At 34.6% G+C, this 19,889-nt stretch overlaps 1 protein-coding gene across 1 annotated transcript in view; it reads left to right on the top strand.

Moving 5' to 3' along the window:
• FBXL17 (F-box and leucine rich repeat protein 17) overlaps nt 1–19,889 on the top strand; it is a 288,146-nt gene that overhangs the window by 79,929 nt on the left and 188,328 nt on the right. The window contains exons 5-6 of the mRNA XM_063320440.1: nt 5,150–5,257; nt 14,145–14,275. Coding sequence (XP_063176510.1) covers nt 5,150–5,257; nt 14,145–14,275 — 239 coding nt within the window. The remainder of the gene's footprint in view (nt 1–5,149; nt 5,258–14,144; nt 14,276–19,889) is intronic.

A 19,889-nucleotide genomic window follows, 5' to 3' on the forward strand; every position in this document is an offset into this window, starting at 1 on the left:
CAGTAGGTACAGATATTTCTGTATATGAGCAATTTCGTTGCATCATGTTTCTTTTTTTTGTATGTATTTCATCCTTGTCTATGTAATTGAGCTCACCTGTAAGCTGGTGATCTGAGTTAGTCCAGGATAAATGCCTTCACTGTGTGTGTTTTGCCTGTATCTTGTGAAATGAATGCATTTCAGGACTTTTGGTAAAGAGGAGTAAAATGAAGTTATGCCTGAGGTTAGCCTAACTGCACGTTATGGTCAGTTATGGCATGCATGGATTTCAGGCAAAACAAACCAGGGAAAATGCGCACTGGGTATGTGCTATAAAACACAGTATTGGAGGGCTTGGCCACACGCTTCAGGCAGGGCAGATTTCTGAGTAGGTTGTATGTGGGCCTTGTCTGTAGTATCTCTTTTCAAACATAAAACTGAGTTTTGGTAAGTCCTCCCTGAGCCTTCCCTTCCTGTGCTGCCCCTAAAAAGATATGGGTAAGCTGGTGTCTGACCAAGACAGGTAAAGAAGGAATTGGGAGAAAAGGAATTTCTTCTACCATTGGTGCTGACTTCTGCAGTTGATACTTAGGTGTTACGTTCATGGAAGACAGACTCTCTACTTACAGGAGAACATATTTCACTCTGGCAGAGTTTATCCTGCTAGGTGTCTCTCTTAGGAATATTTTAATGTTATGCAAACTTTTATTTATATGTTTTATATGGAAATAAAATGCACGTTAAGATGTACTTAGATTGCAGTGCACCTGTTTAAATAAAGTGAACGTGGTGTTCATTCTGTCTGGTTACTATTTATATTCCTCTCTCTCTTTTTCGGTTATTTCTGTTTGATCTCTAAGTTTTTATTAATTGTGGGGCTTTTTTATTGGAATTTAAGTAGCTTGTGTTTTTGTACCTCAAACTTTGTTTTTGAATTATCATCTTTGCTTCAGAGCTGTTCCTTTTTGCTCCTCCAGTTATTGAATAGAATGTAAAATAAACTAATACTTGTAGAATCTAATTCAGAATGGTCAAAATATTGAATTTCTGTAAAACAATGCAGAACTGGAATTCATATATAATAGGCTGCAATACATAAAAAGAAAATGATTAAACCATATCTCACTTATCATAGATCTTTTTAATAGGAGCAAAATCTGTGCCATTAGTTCCAGACCAGCGTATTTCCCATTCACAATGCTTTAGTGCATAACTTATAAATCTGTCCTCATCATCCTATATTACTTTTTCAAAGCAAGACTAACATCAAGCAAGACAGGATGAATGAAAGTCAATGAAGGTCGACTAGGCAATCCAATTATTAAAGATTCTTGGAAGAACAGTACCATGATCTATAAAATAATTGGGTGTGAATTTCTGTATCTTTGTTGACAAGGGTTGTTTCTGTAGAACTGCGGTATATTTTCTATGGTATTTGTTTTTAGATTATGCTAGTCTGATCCGTTTGTGTAGTAGGTCTGAATGTCTGTTGTTTATACTCTAAAATATTTGTTAGTTTGTAGAAGCTGTATTTATAATACAGATTTCACGTACCTGTTCTATCTCCTGGGTGGTGAAGAGGCCTTTGAGGAAAATGTAACATACAGTTACGTTATTGCAATATGAAGAGACAGTGTTAAGACTACGTAATGATTGCATATATGCCATTGCTAATTTTCCATGCATTTTTTTCATCAGTCACTTACCTTTCATTCATTCTGCAGGACAGGCCATCTCTTGGGAGCATAAAACACATCCATACAATAAAAGAGGTTACTATTTCTGGTACCTACTAACTGTAGGAGTAACGAGCTGCCCTGCATGTTGGAGTTTAAATATAAAAGTTCAAGTATGTATGTAAGCCATCTATGCTAGACACTGTAGATCATAAAATAGGAGAAAGTAATTAAGCAGAAGAATAGTTGTTTTCAGCCTTGAACTTTAAATTTAGCTTTGTTGCTTCTATTTCAGATCTGTCTGCAACTTACCTACTTTTTTTCTCCCTTATACAAATAGGTCTAATGAAAAATAATACTTCTGCATACAAAACTTGTTTTATTATGTTTTTTGAGCCGTATATAAATAAGGACAGATAGCATTCAGTTACCGATTATTCTAACTGAAGTCTAGGTAATTGTACTTGACTATAATGCCATACATAAGCTTATAAATTCCAGACCACTACATGTTATTACTGTGCCCTACCCCTTCAAAAAGGAGAACAAAAAGACCTAATATAAGTTATATTTTTTACCTTTTCATCTGATATTTAGTTTACAGGTGTTTTGATTTGGTATTTCTATACATAGTTTCTTATATTCATTTTATGAGAAGCCATTCTTGTGAATTTGCAAGTGTGCATGTGTATATGTGTATATAGAAATACAGATGTATCTTTTACTTCCCAACTAATGCAATCACAGGAGAGTCTGGCCATGTGTTAAGAGTAGCTAACCAAACAGATTATCACGTGGCCTTCATTACAGGCTGGGTGGGAATCGCATTGATAAAATATCAATTGCTATAAGTGACATAGGGTCTGAAAGAGAAGTAATATATTCCTAGGCACTGATATAGTAAAGGATGCTGACTGTGAGATTACAGCGCTGATCAAGAAAATTTTTACAGTGTTTCCCAATAAAACTTGAAGTCACCTCCTGCAGATGGTGAAGTTTTGTTGGCTGGAAGCAAAGGATGGGATCTGGTATTGAACTAAAGACAGCAACAGGCTCGATGCATTGCTAATTTATTTGTAAGTCAAGATTTAAGAACAGAAATTGCTATTTGCAGTAGCAAAATGCCTGTCTAAGGTGATGATTTCTACCACAGAAATTGTAAAGCGTATTCAGGTAATGTTACGCGACTTTTGATGGATAGTAAATGATTTTTCTACACCTGGAAAATCATGAGGCTTGTATGGCATGCAGAGGTAATGAAGAATCTTTTTCTGACTAGATAGGTGCTGCATATCTAACGAACACTGAAACGATTCACTGCTAATCTGTAAACTATTTAATATATATAGTCATAATCTGTTTTTTCACAAATTTTGTTTAAAATGCAGAAAATTCCATAGTACGAACAGAAGAATTTTAAGACATAGTAATTTTATATAGTAATAGTAATTCAAAATGTCATTTTTTTTTAAGTCTTCATGCACCCAAATTTCAGCTATATGTGAGAAATTATTTGTATTTTGAAGTTTTAAGCTCTGTAATGAATTTGTGATGTTAGGCATTTATGCTATTAATTTTTCATTACTACGTCTTCTTGCTAGCTAGGGTAAACCTGTCTGCAACAGAGAATCATACTCTAATCCTCTGGAGAGAGAGGAGGGTAAGATTTTAACAGGGTCCTCTTAGATTTGTACCTGAAACAGAAGGTTTAGTTTATCTTCTACATAGAAGACAAACTTTTTACTTTTCCCTCCCTGCTGTGTTGCTGGTAGAATGCTAAATAGTACAAATCTTGTAAGTCTTTGATTTCTGATAATATGTGTCAAAGGTTATTAGTCAGTATCTTGAAATTCCCAAATAGTTGGTGTGGCTGTACTCAGCTGAGAGGAGCATGCAAAAATAAAAACGTAAGATCGTGTCAGACCAAAATCAAAGAAACTTCTTGCTACACTGTTGGGTTGGTTTTGGTTTTTTTTTTGTTAAGTAGATAGACCTGAGACATGGGTCTGTGCAGATATGACATGACTGTTACCCAATTTGTGATTGAATCTGTTTAGCTGACCCTTTTCCCCCTCTTTTTTTGGCCTATTTTCAGTTTCATTGGTTTCTAAATGCACAATCCCAAAAGGCTTGCCTTTGCTCACTGAGAAGTTGTTACTTTGAGAAAACTCCATTAGAACTATATCCATATTCAGTAACCCCAAACCCATACGGATTATATGTGGTGGTGTACCTATAATCTTGTTGGCTTCCCTTATCTCTGGGCTGTCTTTTCAGAAATTGTTTTTCCAGAGTCTTCACCAAGGTCACCATATGCTGCCAGTGTGCAGTTAGTCAGGCAAGTTGGAACTGTGGATAAACGTGACCCGCAGCACACTGGGAATAATGTTCCTATGTATGTATTCACCTGAGGCTCAGCTGTGGACTACATATTTCAAAAGTTGTTTTGCTTCTGAGTTCTGTGATAACAAGAAGACATCCTTACAAACCCAGAATGTCCTCAGTGTTCAGGATTAATGATTCCAGACATGGTGAAACATTCCTGAGCAGTTTGGCTAAAAAATAAAGGCTTTGTCCCAAAAATCAATATGGTGTTTTGCATTACTGTCATTTGCACTGGGAATATATACTTCTCAGGAAAAAACCCACCTTGTTTAAATGAAGATATGCAGGTGTCTTTAGTGTACCCATGTCAATATTATATTGTTCACAAATTTCACAAAATGTTGTCCTTTTTAATATTTAGTCTACCTACAAAGCATTACATTTATGCAGCAGATAGTGTTTCATAGTTATTGAATTTTATTAGACAGATTAATTATAAAGGAAAAGTTGTAGAAACAATTAAATCACAACAATAAAATAGGTAACATCTCCATTCAGTTGATAACTGACACAGTTGTGTATTACCATGAGATACAAGTCTGATGTGGGAACCAGATGTAATATTATCTTTAAGTTAAAATTGTCAATTACTTTGTTTTAGTAAAAATGTTTAGAAAAGGAATATAAACTTAAGATGTCACACAGTTCAAATTCTGTGCAGAGTCAATGATGGGTATAGCACGAGTCTGCAGGATGCAATAACAGATTTGTTAGTATTTTCATATTTATATATAGTTTATGAGAATAGTGAATAGAATGGTCTCTTGGGTTGTTTGCAGATAATATTTGAATTTGTGATCATCATTCTCTCTTTTCTTCTGTTTCTTCTCCTTCTCCAAGATGATGATTCCCCTCTGTTGATGATGATTCTCTGATGTTGGTGATGATTCCCCATGCAAAGATGATCTTTTTCCTTCCTTTTCATGCATGTATATGGATGTGTGTGCATACACGATGTTTTCTTTCAAACTCTTGAAACAAATAATAGTATTGTGAAGAATAACAATGAAAGTATTAATGAGCAGCTTGCCAATGTTACAGAGAAACTAGCTAGACTGTGTTAAGTATGTGTTCATATCACCTATTCAACTGTTATATCTTTTCTGCAGGTGACAGATCAGTCAGTGAAAGCTTTTGCAGAACATTGTCCTGAGCTGCAGTATGTTGGTTTTATGGGCTGCTCTGTTACATCCAAAGGAGTCATTCACCTTACCAATGTAAGTATTCTAACTATTTTTAGCTAGTCATTAGTGTGTTTAACTATTGCTAAATCATAGGTATCAGCCAGGATAAGTTTATACATACGATGAATAACACTGTCATGGATAGAAATGTGACAAGATAAATGAACTTTGCATTATTTGAGCAGACACATTCAGATTTCCCTGTGTAAAAACATTGTAGTAAAAACATATTCAAGGGGTGATACTTTTTCTCAGAAATAATAATACTGTTCAGGTCAAAAGTCTTTAAAATGCCTAATTACATCAGATTCCATTGCAAACAAAACAAAGTTCCGTAAACGGAAGTGCAAAATTCTTGGTGCAAGAGATTTAGACAGACACCTTACTGCAACAGTATGTCCCCTATGCATGTACGTTTTGTATATATCCATCTTTGTATTTTAATGTAGATAGATATAGACAGGTTATGTAGATTCATAGATTGATTCATAGATTGTGTTTTGTTGGAAGGGACTTTTAAAGGTCATGTAGTCCAGCCCCCAAGGTTAAAGATCATGTAGTCCAAGGCAATGTGGGACATTCCCACACAGGTCACTTTTGAGGTGCATGCTTTGGTTACTGCATTATTGTGGCCTAGATTTATTGAGCATTTAATAGATGTTTTATCCTTTAACGAAGTGACTTTATAATCCCATTTATTTGATTAAAGAAAAGTCAAGATCTTGACTTTTCTTTAATTAACATTTAGTTTTGATGTTCATGTGGTTTAATAATAATAAATTATTATAAATCCTGATTTACACAAGAGTGACAATGTTATATATGGTCCTTCAGAAAATATCTAGGAGGCCGCTGTGTCACAAACTTGGAAAAGTCATATGGGATAAGTAATTGGGGTATGTGCTTTTTGTTGGGACTTGGGGATTCCAGTTTCCTTCCCTCGGTCTGTATCTATACAAATCTTCATTAGGCTATTACTGCAAAGGCAGTGATGCGGTAACACTGAACATTAGGGATTGTTCAGCCTAGAGATGAGAAGGCTCCCAGGAGACCTTATTGCAGCTTTTCAATACTTAAAGGGAGCTTATAAGAAAGGTGGAGACAGACTTTTTAGCAGGACTTGTAGCAACAGGACAAGGGTAATGGTTTTAAACTGCAAGATTCAAACCAGATAGTAGGAAGAAATCTTTTACAATGAGGGTGGTGAAACACTGGCACAGGTTGCCCAGAGGGGTGGTAGATGCCCCATCCCTGGAAACATTCAAGGTCAGGTGGGACAGGGCTCTGAGCAACCTGATCTAGTTGGAGATGTCCCTGCTCATTGCAGAGGGGTCGGGCTAGATGACCTTGAAATCTCTTTACCAACTCAAACTATTCTATGATTCTATGATAAGGTGCCTGTAAGGTTTGCTAAGTATTCTTTCACATATGAGTGACTTTCTGTGCACTATAACAAGGTATTTTTTTTATATTTATTGTTACTTTAAGCTGAAGTATATATGCATTTAATATAGCCAAGTGGGATGATGGTATATCTTGAGGCGAAAAGAGTGAGTAGGAGATTTTCCCAGTCATGCAGTGAATGGGAAATTGTATTGGAATTCTCAGCCTTCTTTACTCAAGCTGTTGAGAAGTGATATCTGCTTAATCTTGCTGCAGTGACTTCAGCCAGTTTCCACCTGGCTCCTCTGTCAGGTGTTACTTCCTCCTAGTACAGCAGGCAATTTGAACTAAAACTCTGAATTGTACTGACGCATCCGCCACAGACACATGTTCCATTTTTACAGTTCTTTGGAGGAAATAAGCTCCAGCAGGGAATTAAAACAAATATCTGGGGAGAAGTAACATGATCTTTAACTGCTGCATCTGTCTTTTCCAGAATTCATCTGTTGATGACATCATTTTTTGTTGTAACTGTCATGCATTTCTTATGGTCTATTTTGTGTTGAGTTCTTAATTAGTACTTCATAAGTGCTTAGTAATAATTTCGGTCCCATGTTCTTAGAGAATGCGGAATCTGTTCTTTGCTCTACCTGGCCTGTGAGTGTGTCCTGCAAGGCTGTGAAGAGGTAGTTATCTACTGTCCTTCTGCTCCGTGTGTGGAAACTGGATATAACAGCACTGGCCTCTGTTGTAAAATCGCTTTGAGGCTGATGGATATATAAAAATTAAGTGCTTTACTATTACTGTATTTTCCCCCTAGCAGTGTTAGCTTTCTTTAAAAATACTGGCACTTGAAAATTCTGAATTACAGTGCTGCTCAATCGCAGAGCTTTTTATTGTGGGGTATGTAGTGAAAATGTTGTATGTTTTAGAAAAAGAAGAAATATTCACAGTTTATTTTCATTATTTTTCTACTGAACATAGTGACATTCAAAAATGTCATGCTTCTTGAGCAAAACCGTGTTATCACACTAGTGCCTTTTTCCTTGAAGTTGTTATTAAAAAAAAAAATGCACCTAGAGGAAATAATGATTATTGGTCAAAATGAGAAGCACTGCATGTACGTACACTGGGAGAGAGAAAGGGGAAGAGGGAGTGTGTGTATATGCAATTCACAGTTAAAACTCCCAATTGAAGCCAATGTTTTCAGTACATCCCCAGCTATTGTTTCCTTGTTTTATCTTTTTTCTCACTTGTTTTATTATTTAATTATCTTTCCCTAGGTGATTTGTTTTTTCTTTTTTTCTTTCTTCTTCCCCTCCTCACATCTGTGTCTCTCAAGAGTTTATCACTGCTTATTTTTTACTTTTCACTTTCTTGTCCTGTAAGCACAGAGATCTATGCAAACATGCAAACTACCTATGCATGTTAAGTAGTTGCCTTGAAGATGGAATAAACAGATGGGTAATTTTTATTCATTAACCAATTGTGAATAAGAAACTCTGTATGCTAACTAGTAAAGTAATGATTTTTTGTTTTATATCTTTGGCCCCAAAAGTGGTGGTATTCTCTTCCCCTCTTGTGTTAATTGCCTCTCAGCAGTTTAATTTTTGCACTTCCAATAGAATATTAACGGCTGGCATCAACAAATCTCAACATCTAGATGTAGCTTTGTTTCCAAGGCACTTCCTTGGCTTCTTCCCTTAACTTGTGATACATATGCAAGAGTAATTGCTTTGTAGCAGCATACGTCCGCGCTTCTACACCATGTACTTCTGAGAGACTGTGTCTGGTAAAGTTTATTACAGATATTTTAATCTAAATATGTGTGAATCCTCGGACAACATCTTAATAGCAAAAAGTTCTAACTTATTCTGCTAGTCACCAATACATGAAGTCAGTTTATCTAAGAACTAGTTTTGGAATAATGTGATCTTTATTCTTTCTTTGTGTCGTAATTGTTACCTAAGAGTCATGTCCAATCTAACTTAGTCATAGCTGTGTCTGAGTTGGTGGCCAGTATGAAGTCAATCAAAATTCAGATTTACAGAGCAAATAATTACGACTAATTTGGTGCAGACATTATCAGCTTGACAGGTGTATAATGATAACCTGCACATGACAGGATTGATCTTGCTAGAGCCTTTTCTAAACTGAGCTACTGTATGGTCCCTTTCTTTAGTAACTGATTTATTTTGACATGAAGTGCTCCTTTTATGGTAACATTTCAGCATACCATCTAATCTTAAAATCATTGTGGTTCTTAGTTAAGAACATGATTGTTCTTCTTTGTCTAGGTCTAGAGAAAACAATTTTTTAATCAATTTACATGATGAACTGTATTTCATAAGATTTCGTAAGATTTCCTTCTAAATGTTAGTCTTCCAATCATAGGAAAAAGTCATTAAGTAAGGATTTCTGAACATTCTGGGAGATTCTTTGTGATGATTGGCTTGATACTTTAAATGACGTGGTGCTCCAGACTGTGTAGGAGAATCTTTTTACATCTTGTCAAACTAAAGCTGAGCATTTTGTTGAATGAACATAACTGTGTCCCTCCTAAGAGATTCTTCTCATAATTTTTCAGAATTTCGTAGTTGTGCTCAACTGCTGTTTCTTTCACGTTGAAATGAAGTAAGAAAGGCATTGCAGAGAAGATTGATAGCATAGTTGAAGGGCTTTCAGTGTTCTGTGGGTGTGTGAAACTTTCAAAAAAAAAAAAAAAAGGTTCCTTAGAGGTACTTGAGAGTAAATAACACAGAGAGAGAGTAAACTATGACTCACCAATAATGTAATTCAACACAACTTTTAGACTTCATAAACTGGAAATAAGCGTTGTCATGTGGGTACTATATGTGCAGTCTATATGTGTGCGCAAGTAGCTCCTCTACAATGGGCCTTAATGTTAGCAAGGAGGGCAATATATTTTTGTAACATAATTTGTAAAAGTATGCATGCAATAAATCAAAACCCAAATTATTATTATCAGTTATCTTGGAAGGAGTAGCAGCTTGAATACAAATGTGATTCACTTTCTTATTGTGTTTTGCTGTGGTACCTTACAAAACAAAGGAATCTATTGAATGAACTTGCTTCCTTAATTAAGATAGATTTTCCACTCCCTTTTCTCAGACATGTTTTTTTACAAATACGTATGGTCTTCAAAACAAACTTCTGTTTTATTTTTTGTAAACAATGCATATTAAATCTTTGTGCTTATAACGCAGATTTTGAGTGTTTATTTCTTATTTAAGCAGTGGGACCTCAATGTTCTGCGATATTTAACTTTTAAAAGGGAAATTAAAAGTTGTGAATGTGCAGAACATTAAATCAGTCTATGGGAAAATAGTCTCCTCTGTAACTATTAAATAATTTTCCAATTCTTTAAACCATGTATGATTACTGTTTCAGGAGCACAGTATATCTCAATAATATAGTTCAGTTACTTTAGCTCTTAAGTAAAAATTAATGTATGTGACCTTTTTAAAAATAGTTTATAGATTCTATTGGTATAATAACAAAAAGAATGTGATTTAAAATTTTTTCAGGTTGTTATTTTTTTATTTCCTGTGATCATACATTTGCTTTTGGGGGCTTAAATCAAGCAGTTTATTCCCTGAAGACACGTATACACAGAGAGTGTCAAGAAAATTAAGCTTAATTAGCAAAAGATGGGAATTTAAAGCTCATTAAGTCCTTGTAAGCGCTTTCCTTCAGAAATAATTTGGCTTTACTTCTGAAGAGGATTGAACTTACATGAATTGTTTAGTGGTATACTTGGCAGCGTTAGGTTTGTGGTTGGACTTTGTCTTAAAGCTCTTTTCCAACCTAAAAGTATTGAACAAAAATTATTTTATCATAATTTAAAATATTTGACATCCAAAATAGTAGGCAATTTCTTAAAAATAGTAGTATTTAATTTTTTAATTTCAATATATTTTTGAAAGCACTGAATCTCTGTTTTTCAAACTTTCTTTGTCCAAAACCATTTTGTGATCTAAGCGGTTCTTTTGCATGTGTCATTCACAATGGAATAATTCCCTTTCAGTACAATCTAACAGGCCACCTCCTCACAAAACCTTTAGATACTGGGCTGTCAGTTCTGTCTGTTAGTGGGACTGAGAGGAAGGGAACAACATCCTGTTCCCTTCTAATCTCATTCATCTAACTTGACTCCCTCTGAAATTTAAATGCTATTATTATACTATCTCATACAATTTTAACACTGAGTCAATATTCAGTAATTTCAGCAAGGTTCTGTACTTGTGTAGCACGCAAAATTAGCTTAGCTGGGTTTGTTCTCTCTTAATTCTTTTATTTTATTTTCTATTTCGTATTTTAAGCCCTCTGTCTACTATTTGCGTTGGCTGTTTTATTGTCACATTAAGTATTCCTTTCTCGGTTAAAATATTTTGTCTGCTGGAGCTGAGTTTGAAGTTTAAATTCTGCTCATGCTAAGCATTCTTTGTACAGCTATAAAATTAAGAGGTGAAAAAAGTTGTGAATATCTGTAGAGTTAAGGCCCTGAAATTACTCAATAAAGTGGTATTGCTGCATGAAGAAAATTGGTTTTGATTGAAAAAAACCCAACAAAACAGAAAAACTTTATTCATCCTGGTGCCCTAAGATTGAGTATTTAAGTAAAAGAATGTCCTTTTTCTGTGGAAGAATGCTAATTATAGGTATGCTATTTTAATCTTGAGATTTATGCATGCACTGAATATTCGAACATCCCAACTGTCCAGTTGTCTGCTTCAGAGAAATTTATTTTTTTTTATATCATACTACTTTTAGATGTGAGGGTTAGAGGTAGAATGTAAAACTTATGTGATTTTTCTTGCCATTTTTTTATAATACTAGTGAGTAATAAAGAATTCAGCATTTTTAGTGTTATACCCTTAGAATTGCTTTTTCAGGTAAAATATAGAGTAGGAAATTTGTCATTAAAGTATCCATCCCATTTTTTTTTAATAAAAAATGGTTACATATGTATTTATAACAATTCTCTGACCAGTAACAAGATGTTGATACCTCTGATTTAGATAGGCAAAGGGGTATTCCTTTCATCTGTCATGTTTGGATCAATAAAAAATCATGTCAGAAAGTCCAGTACTTAAAGGAACATGTATCCAGTTCTTCAGCTCTTGAAAGTCATTCACTTATCTGAAATGGCAATAATGAGGTTGTATAGTTCAAATTATACTTGAAGAGTTTGTATCAATCTGGTGCAGTCTCTTCAAACTTCTAAGACAGTAAGGTTTTCTGGATGAAGTATGTTCTGCCCAATAAAAAGCATTATTAACCGACGAAGTAGGTCAGGTGTCAGGTAGGCTGTTTAAAATGATTGAACATGGTTAAGTTACTGTATATTGAATATAGTGGTAGACCATTATTAGTATGAAGGAAAGAAACAATGAGGGAATGATCATTCTCATCTGATGGTAAAGGATAAAATCTACCTTGGAAATCCTATTAATTTGGTCAATAGGAATACTAGGAATTCGGTTTAGTTTTTAAGTCTACCCATGCAATGCAAATGTCTTTTTCCTGCTGCATTCCTTATTGCCTCAATGAGGTAGATACTCTACTGTTACCTCTTACCTAATTTGAAGCCGTGTTAGTTAGGTACTTTTCAAAGAAGCATTGATTGATTTATCTTTAGTGTAAATTCATGGTTCTTGCTCTATATGTAATAAAAATGACAAAAGAGTCACCAGTATTATCACCTGCTCATAAGAAGATGTTGACGTGAAAGAAAGCATGTTTTAGCGAAGAATTCTGTTTGGTGGGATTTTTTGTTTGTTTGTTTGTTTTTAATGGGAAAATTTTCTACTGTCTTTGAGATCTGCTAGTAAATATTTGTTTACTGTCATAGAACGTAGGCATTATTGAATTGTCCAGTAGGTTTATTCCTATGTCATAGGCATTGGCCGTGTTATTGCCTAATAGTATAAAGGCTGAAGTATCTAATAAGAATAGCTGTATGAATGTGAAGAAAACTCAAGTTGGTCTAAGCGTCCCCTTCTCCTTGTAATTTGTGCAAAAAAAATGAGGAATCGGTTGTGATCTTTTTTTGAGTGCATAGAAGGTAAGTCTTTTAAACTTCCTGCTAGAGCAGTATGTGTGAAATGCAGAGAGACAGAGCTTTGTAAAATCTGTCCATTTTACCAACACGATATCAATCATATGTGCTTTTCAATCATTATGGGCTTAATCCATATTTCAATAAAATCAATCATTATGTGCTTTTCTCCCTAATAGGCAAATCAGATTATCAGAACTTCAGTAGTTTTACAACAAGCACCTCCACAGTACACCTGTGGTAGTATCCTAATAACAGGAATATTATTGTCCTGCTTCCTATAGACATACTCTGCAGTTGTTTCTCAGAGGTCAGGTTCCTTAATTTTATGCTTGTTCTGCAGAGTTTTTGGAAGCAATGTGTGGTTTATCTTTAGCTTTAGTTTGGAGAATGTTAAAAACTTCTGGAACAAAACACCGGAACACCAGCTTCTGTAGAAGACCACCTACATTTGAAGTCGTCTTTTTTTCCTTTTCTTTTTTTCTTTTTTTTTTTCTTTTTTTTCCCCCCTTAAATACATTGACTTAATAATTAACTACTGAAGTGGACTGGTTATATGATCTCAGTTGTATGCCTTTACTTAAATCCTTAGTGACTTAAATCACTGAATAGGATTATTTTTTCTCTTTTACAGGAAAGGTATATTTAATTAAAGTGTCAGTATTACCTAATGCAATTATTTTTCCAGAGATTAACAGAGATTATTTCAGACAGTTTAAAAAGAAAACAGCGCTTGGAGGTTATTACGACTAAACTGATCTGTTATTTAAGAATACTGCAGAAATATGTAAAAATTTTCTTCTTTGAATACGTAGCACATAAAAGTAGTAAGAAGGTTTTGTTTGCTTTTGAAGGGCATTATAATGATTAACAATAGTAATAAATCAGATTAATCAATGCATAAATCTTAATCATGTTGTGTGACTCCAACTTTTGTTGTTCAGGATATTATTGATGGGTGTGCAGGTGAGACTACAGTACAAATACTGTACTTTCTAGGGAGTTTCTAGTATTTACTTAGTTTGAAAGTCTTAGACTCTGGATTCTTTAATCATGTACATTTGAATCTAAGCACAAAGGTGCTGTCTCCCCTTCCTTCCATGCCCTGTTTTTCTTATAATTAAATGTGTTCGTATCTTAGTACCTTGGTATCTTACATTACATTACACTACATTAAAAGGAGGAGGGTCTAGGACCCTATTTTAGATGTGTTGGACCATGAGTGAAAGTGTCTTGATATCATGGAGTAACTGAGTGTCTGAATTCTGAATTTGCTAAAGATGGATACTAATAATATCTCTGATATGTTTCCTTTTTGTGAAAAATACAGTAATCTCATCTTTCTTGACTGGCTTGCACATCTTATACATGATTCCAAAAAGTTTACCAGATTTTACATCATTTGTGTATGTGAACAAATTTCTGATTCTTTCTTTCGTCTCTTTGTCTCAATAGCTAAGAAATCTTTCCAGCTTGGATCTACGTCATATCACAGAACTGGACAATGAAACCGTGATGGAAATAGTAAAGAGATGCAAAAACCTTAATTCCCTCAATCTGTGTCTGAACTGGATCATTAATGACAGGTAACTTCATTATAGCATCTAAAAGCAATATAAAGCAAATTTAACTAGTTGTATTAGTTGACAATTTCTCACGGCTCAGGGGTTGGAGAAGATCAATAAAATCAAGCAGTGTTTTCTGAGTGTTTGTTCTTGCTTGTTTTGGGTAAATCATCTAGACATATTTTACAGAGTGTGTGTATATTTCTGTAGTGGAGAAAAGTTTAGTTATAACTGGATGGCAGCACTGATCTGTTTCGTATAGAGTTCATGAGAACGTGCTCTTTACCACATGCGATTGAAATGCACAGTTGCAATTATGACTCCTTCAGTAGGTAGCCACGATTTAAACAGATTCATATGCATACAAACAATGAAGCATATTTTTTACTACATAAGGAAAAATATACTGCTTGTGGGTTAAGTAGTAGAATTCATGGGGTTTTTTTAGAAAGCAAAAAATTCTTCTTTTTTTGGCAAAGGGACTCTCCAGAATGAGACTGAAAGAATAACAGGGGTATTGCCTTAGGCTTTTCCTTTTGACCAGCTGCTGTATTCTGTCCTTTTGATCAAGTAATTTTAGCATTAAATAAATGTAGACAGGTGATGTATAGTTATATTGCAGATCAGATGAAAAATTAAAAATATTGAGAATTTAAGAAGTGGAAGCTTCCTTTTAAAATGAGAAAATTGAGCAAAGCCACTACCTCAAGGTGTGCAGGACAGGACATTTTGAATAACCTTTAACAGATTGGTTTATTATAACTGGTGCTTTAAACAAAAAGGAAAAAGACACTTTTAACAGAGACAGTTCTGAAACAGTTTAACATAAACCAGAGTTATGTGTTTCAGCAATTGTACTACTTCTGGTTAGATTTTTTTTTTTCTAACATACTCTCTTTCAGGGTTTTCTGAAGTCTTTAAGAATGTGCTAAAGTGTAAATGAGCTTAGACTTTGGTGAAAGCATAACGTTCTAAAAATACTAAAATTGAAATGTGTTGAATAAGAAGTGTCACTGAACTTTTACTATAACTCCTTTTAGCCTTTAAGACTGTTTTGCAGTTTTATAGGTTTAGGTCAGACCCTTAACGTAACTTCACCAGTTTTGAAAGCATATAGTTGCCTCAGATCTTTCTGTCTGTACAGCCTTATTTTCATATGCACCACAAGGCTACTGTAATGGAAAATTTTAGAATATGTCAGAAAAAATAGTAAGAAGAAAAGTATAAATTTAAGAAAGGCACGTTCCAGGTTTTAATTTAAGTACTTAGCAATGGTACACCTTTCTGCATGAATGTTTTGAGCAGGACAATCTGCTGAGTGTGATCCAAACTGATGTCAAACTGTTATTGAAATTACTTTACTAGAATTACTAGAATACGAAATATATCTTTTAATCATATGCCTATGACTCTAAAACTTCATATTGAATGTAGTTAGAGTTATGAAACTTAAAAAGAAAAGGAAGCCTTTTTCAGCAATGACAGATAACCTTTTGTTGTATGTGAACTTTTAGGTTGTTGACTTTTATCTCTGTAGTTCTTTCCATTTTGTGTTTATTTCTGATCATATCTGTCAGTACCTTTTCAACATGTGACTAATAACTAAAACTTGACTACAAATTTAAGTTCAGCTATTTAAATTAGCTTCTAGCTAAAAGCAAACAGAGAATTTAGAAAATAATGCCTGTTAAATCTTATTCATAGGCAGTCATTTGGCAATTTGAGTATTTTTCCTATTCTGCAAGTGAGATGAAGCTCTAAATACTAGTCTTAACTGAATAAAGTAATTTCCTCTACCCCTTCTAAATGCTGAATTGCGAATTGCTGAAAATGATATAAAAGGAACGTGATACAACCACTCAACTTTAATCAATGTAGACACCAGTTCAGCAGAGTATTATGAGCATATTCACTTTGAGAATATGAGTGATCCTTCAGAATTTCACAGGACTGTTCAGGTACTTACCTTGAGTAAAAACTCAAGTTAGTTTAAACTAAGTAAATTAGTTATTAATGATTTAAGGCAAGATGAGCTTTATTTTTTTTTTATTTGATGCTATTTGATGGCTTCTAGTCAGGGGGAATGTCAGGTTCTGCATCTTGGTACCTTTGAGTAAACCTTTGTTTGTCATTGTTTCCAACACATATGAGGTAGCAGCAGTCTAATGTTTTACCTGACTCTTGGTGTTAAAATACAGATAATTTCCACCACCTCATCCCTCACAGACCCCTTTATCAAGCCTGCTTACTTGTGAGATCCAACTACACAGGGCTTGTATTCCAGACTTTTTTCAAACTTAACAAGACGCTTTTTTGTTCTGTCTAGGATGACTGAGGATTGGGGTTTTTTTCAGAATCCAGGGTGAAAGAAAACTAGAAGGTTCTCAAAAATACCGGTATAGCTTAAAGATGTATCTGGGAAATATCCCTTAAAGGTAGTTGATTATTGGTATGTTTTACAGCAGAAGTAAATCACTGGTTTTAAAACTTTATTGTAGGTTTCTTTATTGTTTCCAGAAATCCATAAAAATTCTTTCCATAAGCAAGGCTGTGGCCCCAGAACATTTATAGTGCTCTCTTGCTTGTGACACAGTGTTAGATCTAATGCTGTGACCATTACATTTCTTGCTAAATAACTGAAAGGAATGGAAACAGAGTGCAAGATCTCTGCATGGCGGTCACTTGCTAAGATTTTTGGTGCAGCGATTCATTTGCATGTGCAATAATTAACAAGAACTATTATTCCTCTGCTTTGATTAAAGCTATTTTTGTTTTTGAAAGTAAGCATCTAAAAGGCTTATGTAGGGCAGCAAAAAATAATTTATTTTACCTGAGGCAAAAAATATGTTCAGTATGTTTAGTTGAGATCCTCTTGACATTAGTTTTTAAATTAAAGAAAAATAGGTTCTTATAATGACTTGTAAAAAAGTCTTTAAAAGTTGAGAGTTAAGCAAGATCAAAACAAGAGCTATTAAAGTAATTTAACATAATGATCTTTTTCTAAGTGTTACAGCTCCCTCAAAAGCTTCATATACTATTTATCATGTTGGTTAAGTATGTTATAGAAACAATCCTACTACTTCTTTCAAATATGAACAAAACCAAACTTGCAAATCCTTTTTAGTATGCATCATGAGATTATCTCAGGTTTTTGGAATTGGAAAGGAGTAAAAGGGAGCTCTCTGTACATGGTCATGTGAGTAACATACTTTGAGGCTTGATTTAAATAACCTTATCACCTTGAAGTTGTTTTAATGGTCGCTGCATTTGTTCTTTTGAATTTCAATTGATATAACAAAAATAGTGACAGTTAGAAATAAATCTTATGAGGGATTCAGGAAAATATAGTATGATGTACTGGTAGGGTTTTCAGGGATGCGTGATTTTTCTAGTATTTGAGGAACATCTGCTGTATATTTTATCTGTAAATGATCAAGGAGCAAGCAGCAGTTAATCTAACATTTTTTTATGAATCTTATCACTAAGGACTTTGCGTTGCAATTCACTTCAATTTCTGTGTTAGATAATTCACCTAGAGATAGACATTTAAAAGCTCTGCAGTGACTGTGAAGAGTATTTCTGCTTACTTAAGTCATCCTTCTTACTAAAACACTCCCTTAGTAATATTTGTATAGAGGATGTTTGCCAGCCCCTGTTGTGTCTGTGGTTCTTCTAATAAACATCATGGTGCAGGGAATAGTGCAGATAAGGTAAGGAACTTTATCTAGAACTACGGTGAGATTTTTTGATGCCATAGCACTGCTAGTCATTCCAGGATAAGGTTCCACCTGCATAACAAAATTAATGGTGAGTTTTGCAGTCACAGCATAATAATTTTCCAACCATTTGAGAGCTTTAGTCCTCTCTCTGTGGGTGGTGCCAAGTGTTCTTGTAATAATGTATCGAGCACTGTATTTTTTCACATAATTTATCACACACCGATTGTAGAGGACTTTATTAGCAGGTGCTGAGATTTGCAGAGCATCTGGAGGTTGTGGAGAGTAAGCTATGGTTGTGACTTGGAGGCAGATATGCAGTATCTGCATGGCATAGTAAAAGAGAGAGTAATGTTGGTTGTTGACCTTGTAGTGGTATCTCTTACCGACATCAGCCTTCTGATTAGTGAGGTGGGGGAAGATAAGCCTTATGTGTACCTTCTTGAGCATTCAGCACAGGTGGGAAACTTGGATTTGATCTAATTCTACCAGTTCTGAGAAAACTGTGTCCTTTTATAGTGCTTTCATGAAATATCACTGTGGATAAACCAGAGTAAACATTGCAAAGGGACAGTCTCCCCATACTGTAATGATTAAGATTTGTTGGTGAGGATTCTACTTGGAGTCCACAGTGGAGGAACTTGGAAATACAAACTTTTGACAAGGGTAGTAGTCAGGAAGTCAAGATATGGAAGAAATTCAGAGGAAATGTGGTAAATTGTTGGAAGCCAGGCCATAAGCCTGAAAACCAAAATGTTTGTGCAGCAGCAGAGTCATGAAAAAAGAGCATTTTCTCCTTTGAAGAGGCTCCATCTGCTTTATTCTGCTGGGTCACTAATGCAGCATCATTTTCTCAGGATTGGGTGTCATTCTTGTTGGCATAGAGCATATGGGGGTTTATGCATTGTTACTTAGCAGCGTAAATTGTTAACATGGTCTTCCATATGCCAGAGAACTGTTTAAAAAAATTTGTGTTGACTGCCTACCATGAGTTCATGTGAACCCATGTAATCAGCCTTGGGAGCATCTGCTGTGATCTGGATGTGTTGTGGGTAGAGGATACAATGCTGAAGATGGTCTCAGCAGGTGATTAGCTCACTATGTTTAGTCGCAGAGCTGCCGGCATATGTGAATGCCTCAACATTTCATTAGCAGACGTGAGCATCAAAATAGCAGCTCAGTTCTTCCAGTATGTTTTTAATAAAATGCACGATTAGTGAATGCTGGAATTATTTTCAAGAAAAATAATAAAATTAATCTTTTACTGAAAGTCTTAAGTCTCTGCATATTTGATATGGAAATTATTTGAATAAAGTTACTTCTAAACTGAAAATTTCTAAAGCTTTCACTTGCCTATATTTTTGCCCAGGCAAAAATGTTCATTTTATCTGTGGTGACTGCAAATGCTAATGTTGCGTCTTAGTATTCATCACCTTTGATCTGACTGAGGTAGAAATGTGCTTCAGGAACACTGATACTTATTGCTGTCATTTTGTATAATCTGGACTTGGGGATATAGTAGAGCCTTCCAGAAAAATAACTGTACTTTTATATGATATTTGTCATGAATCATTCTAGGTGAATACTAGCATTTCTTAATTCTAATTTAATTTCATCTCTTCAGTGTTATCTGAAAGATGATCTCCTTTGAGTTCTCTGAATATTTATCAAGTGTTTAGTCAACTACATGAAAAATTGAACTCCATAAAAAGTTATATAGTGTAACACAAATTAATTTTACTTTTAAAATTACTTATTCTTCTGAATGTCATACTTTTTAATTAAATTTGTAAGAAAATTTGCTTCACTCTGCAGATGTGTTTTTTAAATTGATTTGAGGCTGACTGTCACTGTCAGGTTTTTTTACATTTCAAAATAAAGCGTAGAATTTGGACAAAAAAAAAATTGGCGTGCTTTCA

This window comes from Chroicocephalus ridibundus, chromosome Z (genome assembly GCF_963924245.1).
Source record: "Chroicocephalus ridibundus chromosome Z, bChrRid1.1, whole genome shotgun sequence".
NCBI classification, from domain to species: domain Eukaryota; kingdom Metazoa; phylum Chordata; class Aves; order Charadriiformes; family Laridae; genus Chroicocephalus; species Chroicocephalus ridibundus.